General features: G+C 45.9%; 1 protein-coding gene across 2 annotated transcripts in view; it reads left to right on the top strand.

Moving 5' to 3' along the window:
- Positions 1 to 266: 266 nt before the first annotated feature.
- ANO10 (anoctamin 10) overlaps positions 267 to 11290 on the top strand; it is a 218382-nt gene continuing 207358 nt past the window's right edge. Inside the window, exons 1-2 of one of the 2 annotated variants that reach the window (XM_066585244.1) lie at positions 267 to 342; positions 2046 to 2200. In XM_066585244.1, the coding sequence (XP_066441341.1) occupies positions 2059 to 2200 (142 nt within the window). In that variant the 5' untranslated portion in view covers positions 267 to 342; positions 2046 to 2058. Of the gene's footprint in view, positions 343 to 468; positions 596 to 2045; positions 2201 to 11290 lie in introns of those variants that run through there. The other variant, XM_066585245.1, reaches the window with a different exon arrangement.

The raw sequence follows: 11290 nt of genomic DNA, 5'->3' as shown, positions 1-11290 counted from the left end.
CCCTCCCATACCCCTGCATTAGAGATAAGCTCCTCCCTTTTCATTCTGTCACATGACCTCTACGTCAGTAGCCCTGTAAGGAGCCCATACAGTTTAAGCATCTGCCGAAGCTGGACGCTAGAGGATAAACGAGGTTACTAAAATGTCGGTGACGTCTGCGGCCTTCAGTCGCCCTCTTCCTATAGTTCACAGCGTGTTTTAGTCTTCAGAAACATGGCTGACATGGTTGTACTCTAGGGAGGAATGTTTTATCTCTTGTGACAGCTCCGGACAGCTGAGAGTCCGTCCCCTCCTGCAGTGCTCATCAGTCTGGATGGAGTAGTGCGGCTCGCAGACTGGGAAGTAAGTCGGGCTCAGCTGGGGCGGGTGGGAGTGCCAAACCTCACACTAGCGCCACAATGCTGTATCGCCCCAGTACTGTCACTGCAGCATACAGTTGTCATGGCACCACCAGTCACCATGACAGCGAGGGGGGTTCTGGTCTATGGGAAGTTGGCTAGAACTCTGTAGTTTATCAGCTAGTTCTAGTTAGTCTTCCTTCACACCAGTGTTGGAGTCGGTTCAGGGTCTCCGGCTCTCTGCGCCATTTTTGGAGGTAAGGAACTGAAATAAAACAAAAAAACTCATCCGTTTTTTTTTTTCCCCATTGATTTCAATGGTGTTTAAAAATAAAAAAAAATTGGAAAGGCTTCCGTTCGTTTTCGTTCCGTCAGGTTTCTGTTTTTTTTTACAACGCTGCAAACTGCACTATCATCCCGTAAATAAAAAAATGAAACATTTTGGTTATGTTTTTTTTGTAAACCCCATTGAAATCAATGGTGGGGGGGGGAAACAGTTTTCTGTTGTATTTCAGTTCCTGCCGCCGGGTGTCATTGTATGCAGCGGGCTCCGAACTCGCGCCTCCTCTGTATGTGGCAGGTGGCGGCTGTACTTGACAGCTGAGCCTCGCTCGCAATGATGGGGATTATTGATAATTCCAATCCCCGCTGTTAATCCTTCAGATGTTTCTGTGAATTCTGACATTGGCATCTAAAAGGCACAATGGCACGAGGAGGCGTCCTCCGCCCCCCCGACCGCTGGCCCAGGGCAAGCTTGCCGGGGGCCGTTCTCCATCATGGCCGCCCGGGGCGGCGCTCAGGGATGTTTGCCTGTCAGCATGGAATAGAATGTATTGTATAAGCAATCAAAGCATCATTAGTAAAAGTCCGTCACGGGGGCTGAAAGTAAAAATATATATTTTTTTTAATTGGTCAGTTTTAAAAGTTTAACCCTCCCCGTTCCATTGTCCTATCAGAAAAAAAGAGTAAAGTTTGTGTTGCTGCGTCCGTAGAAGCCCAGTTTATTACAGTCTGTTCTGTATTCTGCCCGGTGTAAGGCCGGGCGCACACGGGCGGATGATAACCACGTATTCCGCTGGCTCTGTACGCCCGCAGGCAATCCATTACGTCGTCCTATGCAGTTCAACTCGCGTTAGCGTGTCAGATCTGCGTAATACGCGAGCGCTAAAATTAACGAAGCCGCGTGATAGAGCCACTGTGCTCTCTGGACGTGTATAAACGCGTGGGCCCCATACATAATTACATTGTGTTTGGTTGCGTGTATACGTGCCGTTGACTTGCAAAGGAGCCGAAAATGTAAACAAAAAAAGCCCTTGTAGACTGCGCATAAGCGCATGCGAGAGATACGCGGTCATGTGCGGCAGTGCGCCGGGCCAGTGCCGGCTCCAAAGCTTACCTATGGAAATTCCGTTGAAGATACGGAAGAAAAATCGCTGTTTGTTCTGTCCAAAAGCCGGGCAGTTGGGTGGAAAGTAGGCGGACCCCATTATAGTCATGGGGTCCTCCCGGCGCTGTCCAGGGATAGGATCGTTCGGCAGCAGGGATTCCTCTTTCCTGCTTCCCAAACGCGTCGGAAAAGTAGAATTCCTGCCGCAGGCGGTATAAAAGCAGCACATAGCAGGAAGTTGTGGGGGATGTAAACCCATGGATTCGCCGTGTGATCACGTTCTGCGGTCTCACGTTTGTGTGTTTTACGTTACTGCGCAGATCTCACGCCAAGATGAAGAGGGGCTCGGCAGCGGACAGTCATCACTTGGACCTAGAATTCAGACCGCTGGTGGTCATAGAACTCGCCAAGGACGTAAAAGACGAAACTAAAAAATGGCTTGTCAAGAAGATTACGGACAAGAAGAAAGATGGAGGTAAACGCTCGCCGGCGCCATTCTCTGCCTTAACGGTGTTTTCGTTGTGTCGTAGGATGCGTAAATGTACAACCAGGAGCTGCTATACATTTGTATGCGGAAATGGGGGGCATGCCGACTGTGGAAGCTCCTCCCGGCCGCTATAACGACGGCCGAGCGCTACAGATATTACAGTCAGTTTATTTAGCATGGCCACCATATTGATCAGCAAAGTGGAGTGGTGGCAAGAAACGAATTTCCGCTCTGTGTTGCATTCGGGCCGCTCTCACACGACCGGATTTGAATTACGGATTTTGTGCGGACTAACTGCGGTAAAACACAGCATTGAGAGGCATGTATTTTCGTTTTTTTTCCTTCACACTTACAGATACGAATTGCGTATTCTGCGAATGGAAGAAAAATTGTGTGCTCTATTTTACTACTGAGTCCGCACGGACTGCCTCAATTCATGTCAGTGGGGGCGACCTGCAGACCATACAGGGGCTGTGGCTACCGCGTTATCGCTAGGCGATGGCGCGGGAAATACTAACAAACAAAAAAACCCTGTACTGCGCACGACCACCTGCAAGCCTCTGTGGTCATCTGCAATACAGGCAAGTGCTGTACGCAGGGTCACCGGCCGGGATCACAGGCGGAATCCACTAGCGGCCTCCTGCAGGTGGCATCCGACCCGGTTGCGTGCACGCAGGCTTAGGGCTTTGTGCCGGTCACCACATGCTAAACCCATTAACCTATGTCTCACTGTACGTACCCTGGCGCTCTTCTAATGGCTCTTTTACACGGGCCGACAGTCGGGCAAACGATGAGCGCTGATGTAATCGCTTAGGTGGTTGGCGCTCCTGCAGAGCGTTTACACTGACAGACGTCACCGCTGGATCGCGGGCTTCTCGCTCAGTGCTTCACCATCTATGTGAGGTAGGGAGCGGTCACACGCAACTACAGCGATCCGGCGGTGTTTTATGTGCTCACTGAATAGTCAGTGATAAGAACCTGAGCGATTTCCCTGCATTTACCCTGAATGATCATCGCTCAAATTGGTTAGTTTGAACAAACTTTGAGCGATAATCATCCCCTGCATATGACCCATAAGGGAAGCCGAACATGCTCCATACACAGCAGGTATCGCATATCTTTCAGCAACAGAGGTAAGTGATCACGGCTGTTAAGCCGGTCTCAAACGCCCAGACCTGAATTGCGAAATCTGCGATCATCACCCGCGCGAATGATCTGCGGTATTCTACATCCATTACAAGAATAGAACATTCACATAAGCAGATGGCCATTGTGATTTCCGATCGCAGAAATAAAATCGCAGCATGTTCTATTTTTGTGCGGATTGTGGACGGCAATGGAAGAATCCGACCCGCATCCCATCAACAATTGACGATTTATTAAAAAAAAAAAAATCTGTACTGTGCATGTCCGGCGGCGGCCCTCCGCAATACAGGAATTCGAAAAAGGTACACGCATTCGCCGGCCTGGTTCAGAGCCGGATTACGCTGTGGGCTTTTGCATGCGAAATCCGACCCGTCTGTGTGAAATGGACCTTAGTCATTTCAAAGCTGCTGTCCGTTCTGAAAGCAGAATTTAAGTGTCCCGACGGATCGGGATGTAAATGTCCTGAACGAGAGGGCCTGGCCTAGCTTGGGGGAGCAGTCAGCGCTACTATCCTGTCTGTGGCAGTGGAGTGCCGGGTCCACGATGGTGCTCGAACACCATGTGCCACGGGGTGTGTAGACAGAGCGGCTGAGTAAGCTTCTGATGTGGCGATCCGTCTAGAACATTTTGCCAGATCACGCACCCTAGCTAAGCATGGAGGAGGTTGGTGACGGTACGGGGAGGGCAACCCGAGACATCCAGCCTACTGTCCAGTGCCAGTATTTCTGATGCTGCTGTGCCCTCCACCCCTGAACCCACATTTCATGACATATACTCCGCGGTCACACTGTCTAGTTCTGCCGTCACATCTGTAAACGTACTCTTATTCTGCACCAAGATATGCATAAAGCACCGCTGCAGTTGGGCGGGTCAGCGAGATTGAAGACCGCATTACTCCAATTACTCGAGATGTAAAATGCCATTTCTGAACTGCTTGTTAGGGCTGCCCACGACCGTATGCGTAAAACACTGCAGGTCTCTGTGCGGTCATTCCGCGGGATTTACACCCCGTGTGACAGCACTCTAAGAAGTGCGTCCTGCACGCCTTAATATTGCCTAAGATGTGTTGATTGCTTCTGGTGTGTCGGGTGTGTCCTCAGCTACTGTGTTACACGTGGATTTGAGTCCGTTGTGACTTTGCCCTTCGATCCCCATGGCATTGCCAAGTACCCAGTGTAATACTAAATAACTTCATTTTCTTATATTTCTCCAATGGCAGCAAATGTGAACTTTGTCTCGTGGAATGTGAGGGTCCTGGCGAGGCCGCAAAATATTGTGCCGTTTTTCAATACTTTAAATCCCATTTGACTTCTATGGTGGGCTTACAGGAAATGCTTCTCAGGACAGATATAATTGGGACATTGAGCTTAAAGAGGCTATCCAGGCAGCGCCCGCCGGGATACACCAAGGTCGGAGTGGGAGCACTGCTCCGACCCTTGTGTAGTGGCTGGCGCTTGTAATTGTAGGTGGAGCTCTCATTGTAATTAGGGGTCGGAGCTGCACTCTCGCTCCGACCGCGGTGTATCCTGGCGGGCGCTGCCTGGAAGACCCTTTTAAACTGGGTGGGTTTTTCCTTCTATCAACATTTACAAGACCCTGTAGAGGTGTGAGCATACCTGTACATCAGTCTATTGATGCGGATGGCCGATTTGTATGCCTACACTACATTATATCTAATGTTGGATGTAGACTGATTGCAATTTATGTCCCAGACCCCGTAGAGTGGGGACATCCTGAGGAAGGTGCTTCTGTTTAGCAAAAGGGCACCCATTGCCTCTTGTGTTATTACAGGGGATTTTAATACTCTAGTCCACCCCATCGGGATAAATTCGGAGCTTAGGACATGACGGGCCGGACTGCACCAACTGCTTTCTGAACCAGTGTTATGGGACGTATAGAGAGTTATGCATCCGGTCCAGCAGACATTTACATGCCACTCCAGCCCATATAATACTCTGTTCAGGACTGATATGATGTTGATCGCCCGCTGTTGTAGCCGTGGACATTCTTCGCCCTATCTGACCACTCTCCATTGTTATTACAGCTGAATCTGTCGAGCACCTATACACGCACTGTGCAGGTGTGGAAACTCAATGCTTTTTGGTTGCAGGTACTAGATGCCCCTTATCTTACTGATAGTATTAACCCATTAACGCTCCATGATGTACAGTTATGTCATGGAGGTTCGGTGTTTATGTAGAGAGGGATCAGGGGTCGATCCCGCTCCATACAATGCAGCTGCTGGCTGCTGTTTCTTACGGCTGATACCCGTAGTAATCGTACCGACCCATAGACTAAAGATATCATGTCATTTTTGCTGCAGTGTGTACAATGTAGAAACTAGACCCTCCCAAAAATGGTGGAATTACACTTAAAAAAAAAATTTCATAAAGCCACAATCCTAGATTGGTAGAGTTGGAATGGACCTCCGAGGGTCATTGGGTCCAACCCCCTGCTCAATTCAGGATCACTGAATCATCCCAGACAGATATTTGTCCAGTCTTTGTTTGAAGACTTCCATTGAAGGAGAACTCGCCACCTCCTGTGGTAACCTGTTCCACTCATTGATCACCCTCTATGTCTAATATCTAATCTGTGTCTCCTCCCTTTCAGTTTCTTCCCATTGCTTCTAGTCTTTGCTTGTACAGATGAGAATAGGGCTGATCCCTCTGCACTGTGACAGCCCTTCAGATATTTGTAGACCGCTATTAAGTCTCCTCTCAGCCTTCTTTTTTGCAAGCTAAACATTCCCAGATCCTTTAACCGTTCCTCATAGAACAATATTTGCAGACCGCTCACCATCTTGGTAACTCTTCTCTGAACTTGCTCCAACTTGTCTTTGTCTTTTTTAAAGTGGGGTGCCCAGAACTGGACACAGTATTCCAGATGAGGTCTGACTAAAGGCTCCTGACCACAGGCGATAGTTCATTGCATTATCCGCGGCGATAATCCAGCCGAGGGTAACGCAGTGAATGCAGTGAGCAGAGAATCATAGCGATATGTCAAATAGGCTCAGTGCAGAGACCTGACAGCTCGCTCCCCCGCGGCAGAATATCGCTAGCGATATTCCGTCATGGCCGTGGACAAGGGGGCCTTAGAAAGAGTAGAGTGGCATAATTATTTTCACGTGATCTAGACTCTATGCCTCTCTTAATACATCCCAGAATTGTGTTTACCTTTTTTGCTGCTGCATCACATTGTTGACTCATGTTCAGTCTATGATCTAATACTATACACAAGTCTTTTTCACATGTGCTGCTGCTTAGCTCAATTCCTCCCATTCTGTTTGTGCTTTCTTCATTTTTCTTGCCCAGATGTAGGACTTTGCATTTCTCCTTGTTAAATAGCGTTCTGTTAGAAGATGGTGCGGGTCAACAAACACAATCTTTACACCAGGAATGTTCTAAAACTTATTAGTGGGAGCCATGTCCAGGTCTACCCCCTAAAGAGAGTACTAAATACTGAATCATATCAACACCATGGATAGATGTATCAATACACAAAGCATGTATATATACATGATATGCAATGTACCTTGTTTTCACTACCTGACTTCAAAGAGCTTACGATGTATGCAATATTGTTTTATTATAAATTGTACAAAACATAATTGTTCAATAAAACGAGTTTAAAAAAAAACAAAAAAAAAAACGTTCTGTTAGTCGCCGCCCACTGTGCAAGCTTTGTGTCATCTGAAAATTTGATCCGTTTCCCCTCAATTCCCTTCTCCAGATAATTTATAAAAATGTTGACCAACACGGGGCCTAGGACAGAGCCTTGTGGTACCCCACTTGGTACATTCTTCCACTGGGATGTGCAGCCATTTATGACCACTCTTTGAGTACGATCACTCAGCCAGCTGTGAATCCACTAACAGTTGCCTTGTCAATCCCATATTTGGTCATTTTTTTTCAATAAATATAGTATGAGATACTTTGTCAAATGCTTTGCCAAGCTCAAGATAAACTTTTTTTAGTACATTATATAGTACATGAAATAGTACTATTGGAAAATACAGCTCGTCCCGCAAAAAACCAAACCCTCAGACTACGCTTACGATTAAATAAATCTTTTATGATTTTTTTAAAAGTGGAGAGGAAATAACGAAATTGGGGAAAAAAAATATTTTCTCTTCAATGAGCCCTAGTATAGTGTGGGATGACTTTAGGGCATTCCGAGGGTCAATTCAACATGCTAGTTAAATAAAAATGAAAAACTGGCAGCTAGGAGACAGACTCCACCGAAGAGTAATACCGGTAGCAACGGAGTGGAAGTTTATAAACCAGCCTAATGAGACACATGAGCAATACTGGAGACCGGCTATGGAGTCCCTGCAGGAGTATAGATTTGGTAAAAAAAAACAACATTTTTTTCAGCTACCTCAAACATCATTATGAAGAGAGGGAACAGGCCGGACATAAGCTGGTGGTTATAACGAGCTCACAGTATGGGTTGTCTTTTGTCCCTCCCTTACAGTCCGCAGTGGGGGAGGGCTTTACTAAGGCTGAACAGATCTTGGATGTTATCAAAAACTTTTATAGTACTTTGTATCAATCTAAGTTACTAAAGTCATTAGAACAAATTGTATCTTATTTAGATACTATTACGCTCCCCAGCCTATGGACATCTAATCGCCATTCTCTCTATGCACCGCTAACGTTAGATGAATCTTAGGAGGCTACCTCTCTTGCACATAGTAAAGCATCAGGTTTAGATGGACTCCCTTGCCAACTGTACAAGAAATTCAGGGAACTTTTGCTACCAGATGTTGACACAGTTTCGGGTGGCTCTGATAGAGGATCATTTCTCTGACTATGAAGGAAGCTGAAATTATAATAATCCCCGCAAACCAGGAAACACCCCCTTATTCCCCGGATCCATATACCGTCTGATCTCTCTGCAGATATTAAAATAGTGACAAGGGCCTTGACCACCAGATTATCCAGTGTTATCCATCGTGATTAAACTGGCTTCATCCCCGCTAAAAAATCTACGTAGATTAACCTGCGCCGATGGTACTTAGATCTGCAAATACCGGTGGATAACTCAAGACAACGGGTGATATGTTCCCTGGATGTGGCCAAGGCCTTTGATAGCATGCAATGTAATGATTCTTGTGGGTAGGTAAAGTCCCCTGGTGCGAGCACCGAGTCATGACCGATTCCTCAGGTGACGTCACATCGTGGCATTTTCTTGGCAGACTGTTTTTGCGGGGTGGTTTGCCATTGCCTTTCCCAAGGTAGTGCTGGCTGAAATAGGATTTGGGAAGTCCTTTTTCGGCCATGTTAAACTGTTGCATGGGGCTCCTAGAATGAGGGTGATAACTTTTGGTGTTCCTGTTGGGCAGGGGCATATGGCAGAGTTTCCCCTCTGCATCTTCTGCTCTTCGTGATTGCCATAGAACCACTAGCGATATATATACGGGCACACCCGGGGGGTGATAGGATTTCGGAGAGTAGGATTGGAAGAGAAGCCAGCGCTTTCTGACGATGATCTGCTGCTTTTCCTGGGTGATGCAATATTCGTCTTTACCTAATATTATCACTGCCTTTTGGACATTTCGGTCAGTATTTCTGAATCCTCTGCTGGTCTTGTTTCTAAGCTGTACAAATGTCTATTGATGAAAGGATTAGATTGATTCCCTTCCACTCTCAAGCAGTGGTGGGAAGGGGATTTGGGACTTATTGAAGTCTGGTAATGGCAGGATCCCAAAACTTGCATTTAGTGAATCTCACAGATTTCCCCGAGTATATCTTCTGCACAGAGTATACAGAACTCCAGCTTTCTTGCACTCTACAGGGTGACGAGACTCTACATTGTGTAGTTGATGCAAAACTGGGCTTCCTGATCTTATCCATGTGTTTTGGGACTGCCATAGCTAAATGGGTATTGGAAAGCTGTATTAGACATCATTAATGGTGCATATGCGGTTGAGTCGGAGCCCACACCCTACATATGTATTTTGGGTTAAGTGGAGGATCTTCCACTTTCTGATCCATTGAAGCTGGCAGTGGCGAAAATACTTTATTTAACCCGAACACTTGTGCAAAAATGGATACAGGACATGCCTCCTACACGTAAAGACTTTATTGATAAGATCAATTGGTTGATTACTATGGAAAGCCTTGTTTATACTAAACGATGAAACAAATATGAAGAAATGTGGTTCTCCTTGGTTGGATGGCTCCAGGCCAGCCTCGCCCTCCGTACTTCCGGACCGTTCCTTTCCTCTTGCGTGGTCTGCAGGCGCTCTACCCTCAGTGTAACATAATATGGTTAAATATTTGATTCATGAACTTGTGAAGGGGAACCGATTAGTCTTATTGGCCATGTGTTACTAGTTCTTGGATCTTAATGGGCCTTACAGTGAAATAGCTACATTGTCTATATCATAAGACGCCGAGGGGCATTTAACAAACTATGTACTTGGTCTGATTGTTGGAGGGGGTAAGTTTGGGTTGTTTTCGTGTTGTGCGTATAACAGCTAGAAAATGCTTAATAATAACTGCATGGTTGAAACGGAAAAAAAAAAATTGTCCTGAATGGCCCCCCTACAATAAGATCGTGGGGCTGCAATCAGAGTATCATGGCAGCATGGGGCCTTCTGAAGGCCCCCATGGCTATCCTGATTGTTAACCTCTTACGATGTGCCTGTGGCACGTCTTCAATAGAAAACCTGTTAAAACACAGTATAATGTAATATCATGGTATTGCATTATACTGTATAAACGATCAAGTGATTGCATGTTCAAATCCCCTACGGGGTCTGATTAAAGACAAAAGTAAAAATGGGTAAAAAAATGTATTTAATTATAAAAATGAACAAAATTAAAAGTAAAAAATAACCCTTTTTCCAGTCGTCACAGCAAAAGAAAATTTTAAAAAGTCTAAAACTGGCTATTGCTGCGTCTGTAAAGGTCCAGTCTATTAAAATATCACATTATTAATCCTGCATGGTGAACGCAGTCAGAAACAAAAATAAATACTCAATGGCAGAATTGCGTTTTTTTTTTTTGTTTTTTTTTGCACGTTCCGTCAAAAAAATTGAATGAAAAGCCATCAACTTTTTTTTTTTTTTCTTTTTTTTTTTAAGTATTACTGTAATCCTACTGATTCACAAAAGAAAGACAAATGTCATTTTTACCTTACCGTGAATGTGGAAAAAACGCCCCCAATCCCTAAAGGGGTCATTGAGGTTCCTCTCTCATTTTACATTGTATGTACTTTAAATGCTACTACTGAAAGTTATAACTCAACCCGCAAAAAACAAGCCCTCATGTAGAATATGTCACTGGAAAAATCCAAAAAGTGAGAATCCCAGAACTGCAGGATGTGCCCTGGACTTGGTCGTGAATGGGTTAATGTATATATAATGTCCTCACCTGAATGGCGGTGATATCTCTTGTGATGTGTTAATACTTCGAAGTGTCATGTTTACAAGAAGCCATTTGGCAGAGGAAAACTTCAGTAGTCAGAAGAAAAGGGATGGGCGCAGGGCGTGGGCCCTCTGACACAGAGGTCTAGTCCTGTATGACAATGGCACTTAACCCCTTAGTGACTGCCCCATAGTGTTGTTACGTCCTGGCTAAGTGGGCTTTAAACCTCAGGGCTGTAAAAATATGATCGCTCTGGGGATTAAAGCCCTGGAGGCTGTGGACATGACAGCTCCCTGCTGTCAGCTGCTGGAGGTAGCAGACAATCTGGAGCTGTCATGTGGGGCCGTGAAATGCGACCTCCCCAATCACGCGATCGCCATTATCCATTTACACCAGTAAAAGAAAAGTGAAAAAAAGTTTGTCTTCATCTCCCCTCACGGATTAGATCCATGAGGGAAGCTTAAATTATGTACCTAACGCCCCTGGATTTATTGGCGGACCTTACCCCGGCTTCTGCGCATGCACCCATTGCCAAAGTGGCGGACGCATTCGCAAA

The sequence above is a fragment of the Eleutherodactylus coqui genome, chromosome 12 (genome assembly GCF_035609145.1).
Source record: "Eleutherodactylus coqui strain aEleCoq1 chromosome 12, aEleCoq1.hap1, whole genome shotgun sequence".
Lineage (NCBI taxonomy): Eukaryota > Metazoa > Chordata > Amphibia > Anura > Eleutherodactylidae > Eleutherodactylus > Eleutherodactylus coqui.
The sequence above is the reverse complement of the archived record's forward strand: the minus strand, read 5'-3'. Positions and strand labels throughout refer to the sequence as shown.